This window comes from Larimichthys crocea, chromosome VI (genome assembly GCF_000972845.2).
Source record: "Larimichthys crocea isolate SSNF chromosome VI, L_crocea_2.0, whole genome shotgun sequence".
Taxonomy (NCBI): domain Eukaryota; kingdom Metazoa; phylum Chordata; class Actinopteri; family Sciaenidae; genus Larimichthys; species Larimichthys crocea.
Window position 1 is genome coordinate 20,426,238 of NC_040016.1, and position 21,454 is coordinate 20,447,691.

A 21,454-nucleotide genomic window follows, 5' to 3' on the forward strand; every position below is an offset into this window, starting at 1 on the left:
TGAAGCATCCATCTGACTCACTGAGTCATTATCGGAGCCAATAAGCTCATTAAACGGACATGTTATTGACTGAATGTGACTGATCCGCATTATATCGTCTATTTGTGTCAGTCTGCGTTGCAGCTATTTTTAAAAAAAATTAACAAAAATTTGCCTACGAACCTCAAAGAATGTTTGATCCAGACGCCTCTTACTTATAGTGGTGATGTTAGCTCATGTAGAAGAATCATCTCCGCCTGTGTAGTTCATATTTTTTTGTATATTCAGGTATTTGATATTCAACACGGGCAGATGTCTTTTGTGTAACTTCAGTTTGTTATTCGGTCATCTTGCGCTCGTGCATGAATCCCTTCTCACAGACGCTTGTGTGAAGTCCAGGTCCAGGTCCAGGTCCAGGTGTTTCTGGGCTGCACACGTGTTGACCCCGTCATACAGATGCTATGAAAATGGGTTGTTACCCCAGCATAAGTGTTAGCCACATTCTCTGATCCTGCTTGTTGTTGCAGCCGTGAAACGAAGGGGCAGCATTGATGAGACTGCAGTGTTCATGGTCTATATTCATGACAGGGAGACAGACACTGTGTGTGTGTGTGTGTGTGTGCGTGCGTCTATGTGTGTGTTGCTTGTTTGCGAGGCAGTATTATTGATTCATAGGCAGTGTGATTGCAGGCAGCCTCCCTCAGCTGTGTTCGGTCGGCTTTACTGGGCTGGCAGAGCGCGCTACACTGCAGCACGTCACTGGAGGCTGTGTGTGTGTGTGTGTGTGTGTGTGTGTGTGTGTGTGTGTGTGTTTTGGGTTTTTTTTATGCATGTAGTCATCCATGTAAGCACATTGAGCCATGAAGCATGTGAATGTGTTTGTGTCAGTGTGTGTGTGTGCTGTTGTAAAGCCATGTGTGTGTATGTAGTCACTCAGTCATGTAAGCACATTGAGCCGTGCAGTGTCAGTGTGGGAGTGAGGGAGAAACTCTTATATGTGTGTGTGTGTGTGTAGTCACTCATGTAAGCACATTCAACCATGAAGTGATGCCACTATGCAGTGTGTGTGTTTTGTTTGTGTGTGTGTGTGGGCTGCAGTTGCTCCGTTGTTGTGGAGATGGATGGCGGTGACTCGGGTCATTACCGAGGCTGAGTTAGCTTCGTGGCTAATTTTAGCTTCTAGGTTACCCGTCAGTGTGTCTGCCGAGTCGCTTTTCTGTTCGAGGAGGCAGAGCGAGTGAACACGGAGCGAGGTGAGGGGCGGAAATGGTTTCTTTGTTTTGTTTTCATGGATTAAAAACTGCTACTCATCTGCAGTGAAAAGACTCATTGACATGTAAATATCAAAATGATCGTGAGCACCGTGACACAAGCCTGATGAGGACGTGTGAACTCCACATGATGCCCCGCGTGTCCGGCTTCCAAATGAGTCCACCTTTTGTTGAATAAGTGGTAATGTACAAGAAAGAAAGAAAGAAAGCACCATAACATGTAAACAGAAATAAAATATGACGATGTGCAAGATACTGAGACGTCATATTTAGTTAAAAATAACACAAAGACAACTTCTTAAATGTTCAAACTGAGAAATTTGATTGTTTTTGGAAAAATATGTCCATTTTGAGTTTGATGCCAGCAACATGCTTCAAAGAAAGTTCAGGTCAGGGTCATGTTTACCTCTCTGTTCATCACCTCTTCTTTTAACAAGACAAGGAGTCTTTTTAAAGTAGTAACTTTTCCCACTCTTGCTTGATGTTGGACCTCGGGCGCTCAACAGTTCCGGGTCTCCTTTGTCGTGTTCGATGTTTCAATAAGGGGCTAAACCTTTTCAATAGCTGACAACTCTAGACTGCAGACAGGTCGGTTTAACACTCAGACACTCTGACTATAGAGCTGTGCTGTTTGAATACGAGCAGAATGTGGTTTGACATCTTCTTGCTGAAATAAACAAGGCTGTCCCTGAAAAGGACGTGGCCTACTTGGCAGCATATGTTGCTCGAGAAACCTGCATATATCATTCAGCATTAATGCAGGTTACCCATCATGCCATGTGCACTAATGCACCCCCATCCATCAAGGATGCAGCCTTTTGAACTCTTTGGTCTCTCTCCATTTTAGCCCGGAGGATGAGGTTTCCCCCGTCACCTCAGTCCATCTTGAACGAGCTCAGGCCATCAGAAGGTGGTGGTGTTCCTGGATCTGGTTTATATCCGGCTTTTCTCTCTTTGTATGATAGAGTTTCGATGAGCTGCGTTCACAGACGATGCTGTTTGGAAATGTTCCTCAACCCACGCAGTTATGTCGACGACAGAAGATGATGATTACGGCCATCTAATGTTGGATTTCTCTTTTGCGTACAGAGATTTCTTCTGATTCTCTGAATCTTTTATCGATTATGAACCGTGGACAATGAAGTCCAAAGATTCTTTACAATTTTATGTTGAGAAACCTTAAAATGAACTGTTTGCCAGCACAGTCTGTCAGAGTTGTGAACAGCTCCTCATCTTTACTCCACAAAGCCTCTCTGGGATGCTCCTGTATACTCAATCATGTTACCAACCTGTTGCCAGTCAGCCTCATTCATTCCACTAGCTGTTTTCTTTGAGCTTTTCACAACTTTTCCAGTATTTTGTTGCCACTACACATGTTTTGACATGTGTTTCAATGTTTAGCACATCATCATAAAATCAGAGTACCAATATATCAATTGGACTTTAGGTACTGTGTCGGCACAACATACAAAGTTTTTGAGATGTTGGGTTTTCTGTTAGCTTCTACGGTGAGCCGTAGGGCTCCTTGATTATGGCTTGCGATTGTTTTGGCCAATAATGGAATCTCGGTTGCGTAACTCGAATACTCACTGACTTTGGCAACCTCATGAATTTATTAATTTTCTTTTTTAAAAACTCCTTGAGCTGAAAAACTAATGGGGGGGAGTTCCACCCTTTTTAATTGTGTTCTATCTGTGTGATACGTCTGAGTCCTCTTTAACTCATTCAGTATTGAACGTGCTTGGTGACACACTGTCAGCTCTGGGTATGTTACACACACACACACAGCCATCATTGTAGCGAGCCGATGCATTTCCTGCAAGGCGTCATATGTTTATTTGTTTATTTGTGGGCTGCTACAGTGCGGAACAACCGTCTCTGCCTCCTCTCCCAACTTAAGTTCACCGTGTACGAGTGTGTTTGTGCGCGGCATGTGATATCGTCCTGTCAAACAGCTGAATCGGTTTTACCTTTCTTGTTGACCAAAGGCTCTCGTTCCGTCATCTCGACTTGTTTCGTTGCAGCGTAGTGCGGCGTAATGATCGTTTTATCTCAATTATCATGTTTTCATAGTCGTTGGAAGCCAAAATTGAAACTAAAATTTGATCAGTCGTCCAACCCTAGTAAGCCGAGAGCCTGTAATGTGTCTGTGTGATGTAGTAATCGCACACTGCGAGGAGTAAGAGGGTGAAAGAACACAGACGTGGAAACGATAAAATGCTGATTGATAATGATGTTGATCCGTAGAATAAATGAGTTCAAACAGTACTGGAGAGTGAAAGGAACCGTGGGAAGATGACGTGCCGAGTGGTCAGAAGACGAATGCCTTCGATCTGTGGGGAATTTGGGTCATTACAGCTGTGAGGCATAAAATATAGATAGAAACATAATGGCCAAACATTTAAAATAAGCGCACCTTTTCCATTGTGTAGAGAAAACTCTCGCTGTGCTGCTCGTCAGTAGATTTATCTGTGAGACAGATTTGAATCAATGGAGTAACGGGTACACAGCATGCACCTCAGTCCCCTGATCTACAGTCAGAATTGTTTATCGAGTTAACAGAATGCTGTTTGTTGGGCGATACGCTCTTTTGCTCCGGCTCTGCTTTTTTGTGTCAGGTGAAGTTTGTGGCATCATGCAAATGTGGCCTACTTGGCGAGCAGGGATTCTGTTGTGTTTCTCATTCTGGTGCGAGTGGCCTAGTTACACTCGTGTCCTTTATCATTTTAGACATTGCACACATGGTTTTTGAATGGTTTCACTTCATTCCCTGTGTGTTTTTAAAAGTGAAAACACCACTAATGGTAACTCTAAATAACTCTCTAAATAATGATCAACTTAACCCCAGAAAGAAATCAGGTCAGATGAGCTGCAGCTAGATCTTTTGGGGATTTTTCTGGAGGGGGCCGTGTTGAAACTGGGCTAAAATATGATCCAGTTTAGCAGCTCTAAGTGCTGGACCTTCAAACCATATATTGGTCGTTTGCTACCCCCACCGTGTCGCCTTATTGTATCCCAGGTGAAAGTCAGCACTGAGAATAAAACCTAGCCGCGTCCGGATGTAAATCCACTGCTCCGGCGCTAACCTGAATAAGTAATAAGCCTTCTCTCGTGCTGTTCAGCCCTGTAGGGAAAAGTATGCTCAGTAAGCCCTGGCTAGGTCCTCTATGACCCAGCAGGAAATGGGCTGATGTTTTCACAGCCTCTGATCTCCGGCACTCACGTGTCCACCGGCAGATTAATGTCTATTTAAAGTATTCATCAAACGAGAGTCTTTGAGAGGAATGGCCTGCAGTCCACTGCAGATGCTCATCTAAACTTCTTTTGGAGGTTTCATTTAAAAGAAAAATGTGCTCTGTTCTGGCCAGCGTCTTCAAGGGCTCCATTAGTTGGAAGCTTTAACTCAGATTATCTTGTTTCTTTCAGCAGTGTAATGGGTATCTTGCGCTTGCATCTAAGCTGTGGCTGGTTTACTTTTTCATCTGCAGCCACCTTGGCCCGTTACTGTTTAATGCTTCACATTGATGTAAATTGGCCAACAACGAAGGCAAAGATCTAATGACGTAAACGGTAAACGGACTGTAGCTTCTATGGCACCTTTCTAGTTTTCTGACCACTTACCCATTCACTGATGGTGCAGCCTTCGGCAGCAATTTGGGGTTCAGTATCTTTCCCAGGGACACCTCCGTGTGAACTGAGGGATTGTTTAACGACTGTCTGATTAGTGGATGACCCGTTCTACCTCCTACGCCCAACTGAAGTTGACTGAAATCTGTGTGACTGCAAACGTTGAACGTTATCTGCGGCTGTGCAGAACTGTCGTCGTTGCTATCGGGACAATTGCAACGCCCAAATCAAGTACTTGAGTGCTCATGCCCATCTCTAGTAAACACCTCTTTATCCTCCATCGGTCAACATTAGAGGCATCTAAAGAACATTTTTGGCCTTTGATTGTACAGGTGTGTCTAATAAAGTAACCACTGAGATAATTTTAAGAAAGATCTCGGAGGTGTAACCTCGTCTGTCTCGTTGAAAGGTAATTTCGAAGGTGTACAGATAACACGGAGAGCACACACTCTTTAAAGACGTGTGTGATGTTTCATTATACATGCAAAGATGACTCGTTTGCATGCATAATACCTTTTTATTTTGAAACGGAAAGAGCTCAAATGAAATTCTGCTTCTGCCCTCCACCATTTCTCCTTGAAGTCTTCGACACAAACACCAGCTTTCACTTTTAAAAACCCAAAAATGGATAGCAGTTGATCTCAGCAGAAGGGGCTCCTCAACTTTTTCACCCTGGTATCTCACCCAGGGTTTCAGACTCATTACTTTGCCGCTCTTGTCATGTAGGGACTCGACAGAAACCTGCTCTCGTTCCTCCAGCGCCTGACCCTTTGTTTAACACCGAGATCACATCTGCACGTTTTCTCTAAACCGGAGGAAAGTTTACTTTCTGTTCTTGCATTGCGGAGGCTTGTCGTGACAGATCTACAGATTCATCTGGTTTGTCCTGAGAATGATGTCTCATCCGCGCCCTGCTGTACCTTCTCTGGTGTAGTATATTTGATTAATATTATATGTATTTTCACTCCTGATCACCTCTGAGCTGCAGCCATCAAATGCTGACACGATCAACTCATCCAGTTTGTAATCTGAGCGTGGGCCTTATCTGTTGCGTGACTTCCTTACGCATGATCACCTCTAATGCCCACAGCAAGCAGCTTGTGCTCCGCAGCACAACAGGCAACATCTCGAATCAGTCTTTCAGGTACAGCTGAAACAGTTAGAAGAGCTTACATGTTCTGATAATCGATTCCAAGATCCAGATATTCATGAGTTAGTAAATTTAATATTTAGTCGGATATCTATTTAAGAAATTCGAAGATGCATCTCTGGCTCTAATTTATCCATCAAAAAAATAATCTTCAGATTTCTCATTCATCAAAATAATTGTTAGTTGTGTCTTGACTTTGTTTGGAGGTTGTTTTGTCTGTAGTTTGTTGGGCTGTCCCCAAATTAAAACAGGCGAATCAATTAAATTTAATAAAAAATATGACCTTTTCTTTTTCTTAAAGGCTATCGAGCAACACTTGAACTGCAAGATTATTAAACAGAGTTTAGATATTCAGGGTGACACGTGCGACGTTTTGTGCCAGCACTCGATATCAAACAAAAGCCAGAGACTGTATTGTATGAACTTACTATGAGCTGGAAATTCACCACATCCAAGCAGAAGACATAAGATAACGTTAATGTTGGCGTGACCGGGCAGCTGCCTCCATCTCCAACTCAGACTCACCTCGGCTCCTGGTCTGCAGCTGCCTGTGCCCATCGCAGATATATTCAACCAGCGGACAAGACGACTCGACCTAGGAATGATTTTTGCTGCTGAGGGCAGCGTGACAGCGAGGAGCCCCAGAGAATCTCTGACTGGTGATTTGAGTCTTTCGGCTTTCAAGGGGAAGCTTTAGGATTACCCTTGATTGTTTTTAAACGCTCCCATGTTTAAAATCATCATGAATCAGCTGCTTTTTCTTACACATTTATTTTTGTCCTGTAGTTTTTTTTTTATGTACTCATAAATATTCTTTTGATTTCTGACAAACTGCACCGTATTTTGGTTACAATATGGTTGATGTTATTGCACTTTCAGATACAGAGGTTTGTTTTCAAGTCTTCTGATTAGATGGTCAGACAGACAGACAGACAGATATCTAGACATACAGACGAGAACAAGGGACAGACAGACGCAGGTAAAGAGCTGGCTCAGATCTTCAGATTCAGCCGATCCATCAGCGGTCGGGAGCCAGTGGCAACGAAAGGGTTACCATGGCGACCGCGTGTTTACGTCCGCCTCCCCGCTCCCCGCAGCTTTGGCACGGAGAGCCAGTTTCCATGGTAACGGCTGTGATACCCCCCCCCCCCCCCCGCCCCAAACCAAACCAACTGGCGAGGAGGCCTTTGAGCTTGCAGTCCATGTCTATCGTGTGTGTGTGTGTGTGTGTGTGAGAGATTCATTGGGATGATTCCTCGTACCTGTGTGAGAAGCATCTGCATTGGCCTCACGACACACACGGCAGCGCATACAGCAATTACAAAAACACACGCGCACCTGCTGCCGTACGTCAACGTGACATTCACACACACACACACACACACACACGAGGATTTACGTGTGGACTCAAACGCGCGCAGCCGTCACTCCACATTAGCCTGACCTGGCGAGTTAGTCCCTCCACACAGTGTGTGTGCGCTCCCTCTTCTCCGGTTTCTAAATACAGTCAAGAGCACCAGCGAGGGCCGCAGCCAGTTTTAGACCCTTCAGCGCTCTCTCTGCCTCGCTGTCATAGGAACCACGCAGTGATTTCGCTGACAACCTGCTTCATGTGTCAATACACGTGTGTGTACGTAGGTGTGATGAGGAGGAGATCGATCGCTCAGAAAGGCCTGCTTCTCCTTTTGTTGCTTCAGGCACGCCGAACAACGCCAGGCTACATTTCCGTCAGCGGTGTTCCCGAGCTCAACCTTTTCTGATTCAAACCTCCACATGATCACGGTAATGAGCCCGACGCTGGCTCGCTTTCAAAAACACAACCGCTCCCTTTGCCAGGCACAAAAATGTGCTACGGTTTATGATACGGAAACATACGGACGACATACAGTCTCTCACATCACATACAGATGGACGGAGGCCACGAGCAGCAGCGTGAAGCCAGCGCACAGCAGACGGCGGAGCATGCTGTACATAGTAGTGTGTATATATATTAAACGCTTTTACAGCTGCCGGTCGATACCTGTTTATGCATCTCGAGACGGGCTGCCAGTCCTGATTGGCTGATTGTTTTCATGTATGGATTTCATATACAAGAGGCCGCACGCTGTATCAGATTGATCGATTTAATTTTCTGTGTATTTAAGAATTAAAGCTGCGGCACATTGTGGCCTGGTGTTTATTTGATATAGTTTTTTTTCTTTTTTTTTGAATATTAAAGATGAAGACTGTGTCGCACAATGAAGAGACAGCAGGGGAACACTTCCCCAATCAGAACCGTTCTACTTCACTATGAGCGGTCCAGATAAACACAAACAAATTCAACAGTGACAAAAAAGCAGGAGGAGGCTGTTGTACACATCAGAAACTGTCAGATACAATAAAATGCAGATCCACTGGAGACAGATAAGGTGGACTAAAATAGACTGTATCGATCTCACACAGCTCACAATATACAAGGTGGACCAGAAAAATTCATCGTGGCGTCCTTCCTGCAGCAACCTGGTTTCGACCCCAGCTGTCACTCTCACAAGTTTAAATCCCAGCGAGTTTCGAAGTGACTTCACAGAGCAGAGTAAAAACAGAAATAGACAAGAGAGCAGTTGCATGAAAAACTAGAAATTAAAAGAAAAGTAAAAACATAAAACTACAACAATGAAACAAATAAGAAAGAACCTATAGGCTAAAAAGCATAATTTAAGAACAATAAGTGAGAGATCTTATGTCCCCCCCACGATAGCGTTGTCTTTTTCGCTCCCGTCAGTTAGATCCAGCTCTGCATCCCCGTCTTCTTCTCCTCACTGCAGCACGGAGCTCCGGTCTTTCCACAGAGAGTGTGCTTGCTCTGTCCAACAGCTGTTCTCAAGCGTAAATCTGAGAGCCGCGGCTTTCTCTGAATGTATCATAAAGAAGTCTGTATAACAGAGAAAAGGCCATGTGTGTGTACACAGAACGGACGCAGGTTGGTGTGACCTAAAAATACTAAAAACACAGAGTGTAGTGTTCAGAGCTACTTCAGCTGGCTGCTACCCACACGGCGCCATAGCAACACAACAACTACATCCTATATTTCTCTACAGTGCAGCATCACTAACACTTAAGCAAGCATATGTTGTAGTCCGTGCAACCCCGCAGCAAGTCACGTCTGTAATCCACCAGACCCTTGAACACAGAAGCTGCCAGTCTAGTGCCAGTACATTTCAAGAACGGGGACCAAATCTTACAGACTCCTACAGTTGTCAGATATTCTATAGGTATCATATCAAACACAGCCAGTGTTTGCAGTCAGTCCACTTCAGCAATATGTTTTTTTTTTCTTGCAGAGAAAGTCAGCACACAAAGAAGTACGGGAGCCCAGACAGCAGTTCAGTTCAGTGTTAAAGAGTCAGCGATAGTCTGTATGTTACGTTCTCCCGATATTCATTCATATGTTCATACACATGAATAAAATCACCAAGCTGAGCGTGACGCTTCATACATGAAGTATTTTATTGTCTGTGTTGATCTCACTTTCTGCTCACAGTGCTTCATAAATCTCATAAACGTTGTGTTATTTTTTTTGTTACAGCTCTATAGTCAGACTTCATAGACTCCGGTATAGTGTCATCCACTACAATAAACCTCCAGCTGCTGCATGATGTGACTTCAGAGACTGCTGTCTGATTCACTTCATGTTTTGGACTACAGTGACTCTTAAACTGTCAATCAGGACTCCAGAATGGGTTTCCAGCATGTGTTTTTCTCCCACTTGGTACGAGAAGAGGAATATTACTTTCGATGCAGTAAATATAGAAAAGCTCAGCTTTAAGCGGACAGATCAAGTCCTTTCTGCACGGTTCATATCACGTGTCAGCGTATTTCACAAAGGCTAAAAGCGTGTTGACATGCACATTTATGTCAGGATATGATATCAGAATCTGTCAGTTACCTGTTTACACGCAGACAGTAACATGTTCTACAGAAGCTGTCTGTATTGATTCATGTTGGCTTGATGCCTTTCTCTCCGTGGAGAACACACTTGATCTGTTTGTCAAAGCAAATATTATACAGCAGCCTTTGTTTACAGAACAGACGGAGCTATACTTGTAGCCTAATAAGGTTATTTCATAGTCAGCCATGTCTAAAGTGTAACTACGACTGCTTTGGATGGCTTTTGGAGATCTTGAATGTAAGGCTAATCCTAAAACAAACGTCGTTAGTCTTTAGTTGATGCATAAAAAGGGCTGAGAAAACTCAGCAGGATGGAGCTCATTGTTTAGATGTTAAGAAGGTGTGAGATGTTCAGATACAGCATCTTCACGTAATACTAGGGATGTAACGATGCATCGTGACACGATTAAAAACCAGTACAGATGCGTGACGACTCGCATCGGTTGACGGAAGAAATGAGTTGCGATTCTTGGCGAATGCGAGAGACGTAGGATATGTTCTTTTTCTTCTTTTTTAAATTAGGAATAGGTTACGTTATCTTAAAAAGTCACTGGTTGGTGATTCATTTGTTTAACGTCAGACGTGAAGTCACGTGAGGCACGTCAGTACGGAGCACAGAGCGAGGGAAGACATGGCGACGGTAGAAAATAGCTTTGAAATAGTGGACGCACAGAGCGGTTTGAAATCATTTTGGATTCCCTATATACAAAAATACAACCGTGAGAAACGAACAGACAAAACCAAAAACAGCATGTAAATATTGCAAGAGACTGCAACGTATAGCGGCAACACGAGCAACATGCAGCAGCATATCAGCTGCCAAAGTAACGTTACGGCACCTCGTGAGGAAAAACTGCTCATCACACGAGTTAACACCAGTTTACTGTGAGATTGTTTCTAAAGAAAAGAGAAACAAAAACAGTTTGAGAGTTTCTGGAAAGAAAGGACCTAAGATTTTTTTCCTACAAATAAAAAGATAATTTTATTTGGTCATAATTTGTCTGTAGCTCATTTTGATTAAAAAAAATCAGGAGAAAATCGTATCGTGAACAAAAAATCGTGAACCGTATCGAGTCGTGAGTTGACTGTATCGTTACATCCCTACGTGATTGATACCTGTCATTTTTCCACCACTCCTGTCGAGCCAAGTCACGTCCATACAACTGCAGCTGACAGTCACCAAACCAAGACTACACGAAGGAGTCGGTGCTTTACTGTAAGGAAACCAAGACTACACGAAGGAGTCGGTGCTTTACTGTAAGGCCGACATTACCGACACCAACGTTAACATGGCCTTTTAATGGAAAGTGGATTTAGTGTGGCTCATGTTGAGCACTTTGTACCAGAGGGGACTCTCTTTTAGTAGCCAAGTGTCCATCAGCGGCTTCAGTCGATGTAAATCAGACCCGCTGTGCTGTCACACACACACACACACACACACACACAAAGCTTTTGTCATTCAGAAACACACACACACACACACACACACACAAAGCTTTTGTCATTCAGAACTGCATCCCGGCTTATTGACTCCCTGTCCTCGATATGACCTTCAGATGGAGGGGGGGGCGGATAAAGGCGCATTCCCTTCAGTTCTTCCTGACACTCGGTCATCCGCTATCGATCACTTTAAAATATTGATAATTCGCCTGAATGTTTGTTTAACGATTGTTACTCTATCAATATTTTTTTTTTTTAGAATACTGGCAGTTTCTTTCCTTCTCATGGAGAGATGATGTTCTGCTCTTTGATTTAGGTTCTGCAGTGTTCTGTCAGGAATGCAGATTGTGGTTTTTTTAATTGAAGTTATAGGTTGAAAAGTGAAAGCCACAGGTTTTCACTCCGGTGATGGAGTTGGAAGAAGTGTCCAGAACAGTAGTTTTTGCTTGGGAGCTTGTTCAACATCGGGATTCTCTTTCCGGCTTTTGCATGGGAAAACCTGTGACCGTAGTCAACCAAAGAAAATCTTGGTAGACTGAAATTCTAACGCAGTGTGAAGTGTGTGTGTAAAAAAACAAAAAACAGTTACCGGCATCCAACCCACTACTCTCGTTATAGACTTTTAAATGAGGCTTAATGTTCACACTGACTTGACTGTCCTTCAGTATTACATCAGTCTAACATCGCCACAAGCTGTGGGAGCAGCCACTTAGCACGCTAAAGCCAAATTCAGCTGGTTAAACAACATGAAACATGTAATAACTAAATTTGGAGTCTGGTCACAGGCAGCAGTAACATCAGTGATCCATCACTGAGTGTAAACAGTTAGCAGTCTCTAGTAAAATACACACACGTTGCATCAAAAATAAACTTGTGTTGATTCTTTGACATTTGTTTTTGAAGTGAAGCCTGTTTGGAAGTGCCAAAAACTGCAGTTCCTCAAACGTCCACTTGAGGCTGGCTCCAGAAGTGAGTCAGTCTCCATAAGTCCCCATGTCCAAATGTCCAACTTCACAGCAGAAATAAACATGTTTACAGCCTGGTACAAAAAACAGTTTTGGTCTCTGTAGCTAATTTCCCCGTTCATGACAACTGTACTGAGGGTGAATTTATATACAACTCACCTGTTCACATTATATTAAGGCTTAAAGTTATGCAGGATTAAGAGAACAGCCACTTTGACAGGTGGCTGCTGTTACAGATGACTTGTTGAGCAACCAGGCATCATTTGGCCCACTTTAGGTCCACCGATGATCCACGTCTTTGCTGATCTTTAGATAAGCCAGGAGGCCGCAGAGACAGGACTGCCCTTTCTGACAGTAACACCAGAAATTGTCCGACCAATGAAAAATCAGCCAACCGACCAGAAGGAAAAACATCTGCTGCTCTACCAAAGTATTTTTGAGCAAGTCGCCAGCGTCATACCGCTTCCTGCATGACGTTTAGTAGCTGACCCTTTGCTTTGACCTTCCTGTGGTGCAGCAAAGCTGAGATGCAGGGATCAATCAGGCCGCACATTATTATTCATTATACACACACACACTCATTCATACTTGTAGAGGAAGGTGTGAGCAGAATGCTCTTACCTTGTTATTTGATTTTATAATACAGTTTTATCTCGTCTTCATGGTCAGCGCTGCAGACTTTGGTTAATTCAGCCTGATTCTTTAAACAGAGAGCTGAAATAAGTATAAAACACAGGCATTAGTTATAGTTATTACAGAAATCAGTGAAGAGAAAAAACTGCTTTGAGATATAAATAATTAAATTCACAAATTAATCAAACAGTGCCCAGAGATGTGGACCGACATCTCACCACAAATGTCCTGCTGTTCTAAAATCAAGCTGCCAAACGAAACAATCACTAAATCATGAAAAATGTACAAGAAGATGTCAAAAGTGACGATTGAAATAATTTCAAATGTCACTGAAAATATTCACTGTAGCTTTTCCGAGGTGTTTCCTGACTCTGCTGCACTGTGACATCCCGAGCCAAGCATCAGCATCAGCTAATGTTCAGCAACACAGCCAAGTGAAGCTCGTTAGGATCAAATCATTTTAAATGATTTGACAAATGAAATGTCAGTTTTTCTTTAAATTTATTTGATCCCGTCGTTCTTACTGATCGATGTAGTTCTAATAATTATGAAAGTATTTGTTACAGCTGAATTGCGGCTTTGAACTCTGAAGCTCTGAAACTTTATTTTGCAGAGAGGTCATTGTAATTTCTTGTTTTTTTGATTAGGGTATTAGTTAATAAGGATACATATAATGATACAATCCAATGCAGCCTGGAGGAAGCACATATAATATTATATCAGTCATGCATTTTTTTGGTATAGTCTAATTGAAGCATCACTGGATTGAGTTTGGCCTTGGCAGGAGGCGTTTGGTCTGACTGCAGAGTCTGAGCTTGCATATGTTCTGTAGCCATACAGAAGAAGAAAATTGGCATCATGCTGAATTTTAGTGATGTACCTTCATCAGACGTCTGTAATAGTTCATAAACCGCTCATTCAAATACTATAGAACGCATGACAAGCTGTATTTAACCTCATAGAACTGCAATCTTGCTGTGCGTGACATAAAGTCCCCGATGGGTATCGAAGCATCTCTGCATTTTTTGATTTTAAATGACTAGTGCTATTTGCCCACATGCTACGCTGACCTTGAGGTCCACCTACTAGTCATGAATATTTATGGTTGCAAGTATTTATGCAGATGTCAGGGACTTAATATCTAGCCCATAATAACGAGTACTTAAGCTCTGCTTCCCACCTAATGTCTTTGAGCTTGACAACGTGATGTAAAAATCAGAGGTGGTTGAGGAGAAACCGAAGTTCCCTCAGGGTGCATCTATCCCCCATTGATGTTACAGACATAGCCGTGGTGGAAATCCCCAATCCAGTTTCCTCTGGTCCTTCTCATATCCCAAAATCTGAATTTTAAGCTTTCAAATGTCAATATGATGTGGATCTTAAAAAAAAAAGAATTGGATTATGAAGTTTAAGTAGCATTAACTTTAGTCTCCTGCCTAAATGTGTCACTAGAAGAACATTCACGGCAGTTTTGTAAAAGTTTGTAGTGTTCAGAAGGCCAACTACCCGGTGTTTGGGTGTCTGTGGGGGAGTGTAGCCCAATGCATATTGTGGGATCATCCTCATCATCATCCAAGAAAAGAATGCAGTCTGCTGGTGCAAGTCCAAACCATTGCCCCTAAGTGCTGGGTTAGCGAAACATAGCACAAGCTCCAGTCAACGATGCGTCTCCATCAACATACTTGTGAAAAGGAGCACTCAAGGGCTGAAGGAGGTGGGCTGTATACATCTGAGTAGAGGGCGTTAATATTCTTTTTGTCATGACATGACTAATAGTCCGAAATGGTTTATTCAACATTGGCCTTGGGTACGGTTCAGGGTGTCTTAAAACAGTAAAATTTTCAACCCATGGAAGACTTATTTTTATAAATCCGTCGATATTAACCCCAGCATTGATGTATTTCGTCTCAGCACAGTCATATTATTTAGTTTGCAGCTGAAAAAACACGTTGAACATCGCAGTAAAAGCGGAGGTGCTTTGAACTTTACACAAGGTAGCTGAACATCAGTAATGTAAAAGAAATGAAGACAGAGTCTCCTTCATACCGTCGTACATTTCGCCAGTATGGACGTTAAATAGGTCTTAAATAGCATTCATAATGGTCATAACCTGGAGAAACATCTACAGTACTGCTGCAGGACATCGCTCATGGAGATGATACAGTGGTATACGACTTTTACATCTGTAAGCGGAAGAAGGCCACGCTGCTGCTGAAGCACTTTGGAGGAGTTTAAGGGGAACAGAGGTTGGTGCTTTAACAGTTTCAGGACGAGGATGGTGGAAACAGTGAGGTCACAGACTGCCCGGAACAAAGGTTTGACTCCTCGGCGTCTCGGTCTACCGTGGTGTCTTTGTGGTTTAGAGTAGATGCTAAAATAAAGTTTGGTCATGGCTTAATCCAAGTGTTGATGTCATTGCGTGTTGATCTTTTTAAGCTTTTATATCCAAGCAAATGGCCAAAAAGATTAAGACATTTATGTGGACGTTAATATTAATGTATTTTTCATATTCAGATGTGTCAGCGTTCAGTCTTCTGCAACAATGTTTACTATTCTGGGCACTGAATTGTCTTCTGAGAACATTTCTCTGGTATACAGGAAGTAAGAAGTTTCATGTTTCAGTTTTATTTATTTTTGGTAATAGATAAAAGAGCAACAAACAACAGCATGCTGAGCAGAGACAGTAATATCTCTTCTTAACTCCCCAGAGGACTTTAGTATTTGTCTCCTGGGGGGCCTCGCCTTTACTGGATTCATGTGAAACGCTTTGAGCACAGTCACTTGGTAGCAGCGCTGATGTAGAACACCGCTGCTTCTGCTGTGTCACACCGGCTGCACCGCGAGGAGAGGAGATGTTGAATCATCAGCCAAATCCGGTGTGAACGTGGCACAAACGTACAATAAGGCTCATTGAACCTGTCCTCCAGCCCGTCCAGCCCTGCCCTCTGTGAACTTTAGTGTTTTGTTTGGTGGAATATAAGCAGGTAGTTTAATAGTATTCGTCTCCGCGGTTCAGCTTCAGTTTCGGATGTTGAACCAAAAGTTGCAACATCCCGGGGTTGATGGAAGAATATTCTGCATATTAAGTTTTTAGTCACAGCGTGATTCACACATCAGAACAGCATGTGGCCGGAATGATGGGCACGCGTGCACATCAGAACAGCATGTGGCCGGAATGATGGGCACGCGTGACTTTTTCTCATCGTGCTCCCTCACCATTCGCTCATTCTTTCTCTCCCCTTGTAAACTCCCCTTTCTTTATCGTCCTCTGCCGGTTTCTGTCCTCTCCATTTCTAACTTTAGCTTTTTTTTTTTCTTTGATATAAAACACAGTGTCTCACCCCACCTCCCTGTCTCTCACTCTCTCAGATGATGATATATATGGATTTTCCCAAGTTTCTTGGATCCAGTAGGATAAATTTCAAATAAAGGGCATCAGCAACAGAAATATAACGTACGAAAACAATCTGCTTTATGGTATTTTAGGTGAGTTTTATGTTTTTATCGCAACACATGATGACAAATGGTCACTTTATGAAGTCCATAGTGTTGCCTGTTTATACATCCAGCGGAGCAACATTAGCATTGAAGTAGAGCCGTGTTCCCAGTTCAATTCAATAGTAAAATTATCTGTCTCGTTGGTATACATTGGTCTGGTTCTTTAGCCACTAAATGCTCAAGCATATTCAATAGCTAATGTATGATAATAATGCTAATAATGATGAATGATCGCCACATGCTGCAGCTGAACACGGAAGTTGAAGTGAGAGATGAATGTTCAAACCAAAACGATTCACTGAAAGATGCCAAAGGGCTCCAGAGAGAGCACGAGTGACTCTTTTCATGGAACACATAGTTGCTGGATTTTTTGTCAATGTGAAGATGTCGAATAAAAAGAATACCACGTTAATAACATCACTGAAGCTGCTATTGAAATAACGTACGGTACAAACGATAAAATGTTATCATGGTCAAGTTTAAAAAGTAAAAAAAACCATTGAGCGTAGGTGGAACTACTGGTGTAGTGACTCACACAGAAAATTTCCATTAACGTTAATTCCGTCAGTACAACAACAAGGTTGTGTCACAGCTGTGTCACTCTCGCTGAGTTTCTCTCTGTCACCTAAATGCTGCTTTCATCCACCGTCATTATTTTGATCGGTGTTCAACAACTTAAGATCTCAATGTGAAACATCTGTGTGTTCATCGACAGTAGCTCAACAACAGTAGGAATAAATGAACAATATGATAATGATTAATATTTCTATTCCAGATGTTCACTGGTCTCCTGAAGCACACGCCACCTCCGGCCTCCGCTGCAGCAGCCTCCTCCTCTGCCTCGGACCAAAACAGCAACGCACAAACCACAGTTCCCACAATCCCGCGGGGACACCTGGTCGTGGGCCCCAAGGACCAGCTCCGCCTCCTCACCCCCGTGGGCAGCACGGCGACGTCCAATCACTGCACAGTGGCCGGGGCCCACGCCTCTAAGCACTCCGGAGGAGCCCCGCGACCTCCGTCCTCCCTGAGCGAGGAGGACGATGGAGGAGGAGGAGGCAGGGTGAAGAAGAAACGAAAGAAAAAGGACAAGAGAGAGCGGGAGAAAGGAGGAGGGGAGGGCGGGGAAAGGGAAAGCAGCAAACCAAAGAAACGAAAGGAGGAGAAGGAGGCGACGACGGTGGTTACACTGAGGAAGAGCAAGGAACCCAAGGAACCCAAGGAAGGCAGGGAGCGGAAGGAGCGTAGGACCAAGGGGAAGGAGGGCAGGAAAGAGCTGAAGAATGTGGCAGGAGGGAAATCGGCAGTGGCCCCCGTACCAGCTCAGGTGCCTGTTAAGGTACCCGGCAAAAGAGGGAGGAAACCGAAGGTCAAAGTCCTACCTCCTGTACCCACGAATCAAGGTACACACTTACAGTCGACGGAGTGTGTGCGCTGTCTTTGTGCTGATGTTTTGCATGGTCTGTGTTTATTTTTAGGCTGTGTTGAACCCATTAGCTGATCAATTCATTAGTTGATTGGCAGTAAAAGTGATAACAATCTTCAAAATTGATTAATTGCCCCTTTGTAAGAACTCCAGTTTGCACCCTGCTACAGTAACAGTCACTTATTTCTTTCCTGTACTCAGCTATGCTTCATGCTACCTGGTATATGTTGAATAGATAACCAAATTTAACCAATAGTAGAAATATGATCCAGTCCACTTTATTTATATAGCACAATTTTTAGAAAACACAAGGTTTTCAAAGTGCTGTTCAACAAAATAAATAACACAATAGAAACACAATGAAAAACATGAAGTAGACAATAGAAAGATAAAAGAAACAATAAAAGAAATAATGAGTCTAATGTTTTTTTAGTGTTTAATCACCTATATATAATAATACAGTAGTATATGTTTTAGAGTGAGTCTTTCAGAATGCTCAAGGCTGACCAAGGTCCTGACTGAGGCTCGCTCAACTGTTGGAGCACAAAGGAAAAAGTCTTTACGATTGTTTGTGTCATGTATGAAGCACAGAATGACGATGACTGGTTCCATAGACGGTTTACAACATTTCTCTGTTTTATAACCTTCTATTTTGCATTATCTTTGACATTTTCCCTGCAATTTGAATAAATCAATTATTCCATTAATTAAAAAACAAATAAATGATGAAAATAATCATCTGTTTTTAAAGGTTAATACTCAGGATATCATGACATCCCGAGTATTAAAGGGATTTTCACATCAATTATCCATTTTGAATTATTCATATTCAACAAAGACAAAGCAGTTTGGATGTCTTGTTTCAGTAATAATATTTAATCTGAATGACTGACAGTGGTATCAGTGTAAATTCCTTTTTAAATACAGCCAGAGCACTTCAGTCATTTGATGGTAACAAAGTTTATCGTAACCTCAAATGTCTCTAAACCAGGTTGAGCCTTTTAAATCCTACATTAAATTAAAAACCTTAAATTAAATTCAGATTAACTTTCGGTAGTACATCAGATGTGTGTGTGTGTGTTTGTGTTTGTGTCTCCTTTTTCTGCTGAGTCAGAAACCAAAGAAAAAAAAAAGTCCAAAGCTTAGTCTCGCACCGAGCTCTGACGCTGGAACATTTCAGCACTAATTGGACGGCACAGATGACGACTGCTCTGTTGTCAAATGTCCTTGAATCATGATCACACATGTCGGGGGTAAATTAATCTTATCATAATGGGATTGTTGGATTTAATTAAGACTAAGTTTGGGTGCTTGTGTATGTGTGTGCGCATAAATGTGAGTGGGTGCTCTTCTAAAGCTGGAAGAAAAGAAAAAGACTTTGCAGATGGCAAAACATGTGAGAACATAGAGAACATAAAGAAACACAATTAATCTTTAATAGCAACAATTCTTTAAATCTTTACAATGTAAAGAAAAATATTATTTAGCAGTGCAATTTCTTCGGTTCATTAAATTGTGAGCGATCATAGAAAGGCTTCTTTGATGTTTCAGGTTATATCAGCGTTGCATAGTAACAGGCATTCTTCCAATAGTTTTCCTTCAGTTTTCGAAGAAACAAAATGCAGTCTTCTCCGTAATGCATTCTCTCTCCTACGTGCCTGCAAGCCTCTCTCTCTAATACATTTCTTTTAGTCCAGTGGACACGGCAGAAATCCATTTCGAAACAGGAACAGAGCACGCCTGTACTCTCTACAGGGACAAACAAAAATGTAAATAAAGTGGAATTCCTCTAAAAGATAGGAGATATTTAAAGTTTTCTCTGGAAAACATCCCTGTATTACTGTCTTTGTCAGTGCTCCAGTGTTGGCCGGTATGGAGCTGCAAGAAAAGGGGCCTTTCTGTGGGGAGTTTGCATGTTCTGCCCAGACGTAGGTGTGAATGGTTGTTTGTTTCTATGCGTTTTTGATGATCTGGTGTCTTGTCCAAGGTGTACCCTGCCTCTCGCCCAATGCCAGCTGGGACAGGCTCCAGCCCCACTCGAAAACGAGTCTTCAAATCTTTATTTCATCTTCATTTTCTAGGACTCTATGTACAACTTTTCGGTTAGGACTCACTCATGCCCTCATGTTTATCACTCCCCTCTCCTCCAACAGCACCTCCTCCTACTCCCGGCCACCTCTCTAAGGTCCAAGGGCAGGTCCATGGCAAGAACAATGGCCGGGCCAACAGCAAGACCCCGGTCCCCTCAGCGCCAAAACAGAGGGGCCGCAAACCCAGGTGAGATACTCTGACTCTGGCTGGCTATGCATGGGAAGAGAGAGAGAGCGATTTATAAGAATTTAGAAGAAAGAGGAAAAAGTGAAAGAGGCTGAGCTTGAAAAATCCAAGAAGGGGGGACACTGATGAAGTAAGGCAAGCAGGAAAAAGCAAGGCGGCACTAAACCTGTCATCCACGACAAATTATGCAGTTCTTCTCTGGGCAGCTTGGTAACAAATATTTCACTTAAAGGCTGTAGTTTGGCTTTTTTTTTTTTTTGCTTTATTGGGAAGTCGGAGAAGATGAGATGGGGGGAAAAAAAAGGAGTTTTATTCAGACCTGAGCAAAATGAGCTGCTAGAACGAAGCTTGGGGTTTTGTAATTTTGGAAATGTGCAAGAATTAATTGGCTCACCAGTTTTTGGAAATTGGATCTGAGATACTTCGTGTGATGGATGAACGAACACATAGACGAGGGCTACTCTAACGGAGAGGAACTGAGAGGAGCTTCCTGTTCAGTTATTAAAGCCGCTCATACACAATATGTATGTCTTAAACTCGTTAACCTTCCCTCCTTCAAGCTAAGATATACATAGTGTATATATTTGACGTAGATGCATTTATTCTAACTGTAATCCCACAAATGTATCAATACTACCTCCAGCTGTGCAAATGTGAAGGTTTGGTGCTTGTTTTGTCATATAACTTTAATATCTTAGTGGATGTTTAGTTGACTAACTATGTAACCACACCGGCACGTCTCTGTCACGCCACGGCCACAATGCTGTCGTGGTTCATTCTCCATGTGACTTTAAACGCCACCAGAAGCGTTTTTCCCGCCAGATAACTCGCTCCGATTTGGTCATTTTTCTGCTTTATGTGCCTTTAAGTTTTTATGATTGGAAGTTTATAGAAGATTTTATTTTAAAATTACTATGCATGTCTGACTTTCAGCCAGCTCGAGCCGCTCTGTGCAGATCGACGCAGGCTGCTTGCGGCGTCCGTCAAAAGTGAAACTGCCGCTTCTGGGATAATCCCGAAACATTGACTTAGATCGTCCGCGATTAGCTCCGGCAGCCGCGGCGCACGCAGAACGTGTCGCATTCGTGCCTGGAGGAATTTGGTTGTAAAACAAGCTACATGAAAACATGACCTTGAGCTGTGAGGAGCTATAATTTCATATAATAAAATCTCGTGCCTAAACTCGGCCTTCTGTTGTGCCCTGCTTTGAACCCTCGTGGGATCCATAATTTCACCAGAAACAGACACGCTGACATGCTGT

The 21,454-nt window shown here is 42.8% G+C and overlaps 1 protein-coding gene across 7 annotated transcripts in view; it reads left to right on the forward strand.

Moving 5' to 3' along the window:
- The window catches only part of chd6 (chromodomain helicase DNA binding protein 6), a 110,851-nt gene that overhangs the window by 26,404 nt on the left and 62,993 nt on the right, over positions 1 to 21,454 (forward strand). For all 7 annotated transcript variants that reach the window (XM_027279691.1, XM_027279690.1, XM_027279689.1 and 4 more), the window contains exons 3-4: positions 17,266 to 17,893; positions 20,070 to 20,193. In XM_027279691.1, coding sequence (XP_027135492.1) covers positions 17,266 to 17,893; positions 20,070 to 20,193 — 752 coding nt within the window. The remainder of the gene's footprint in view (positions 1 to 17,265; positions 17,894 to 20,069; positions 20,194 to 21,454) is intronic.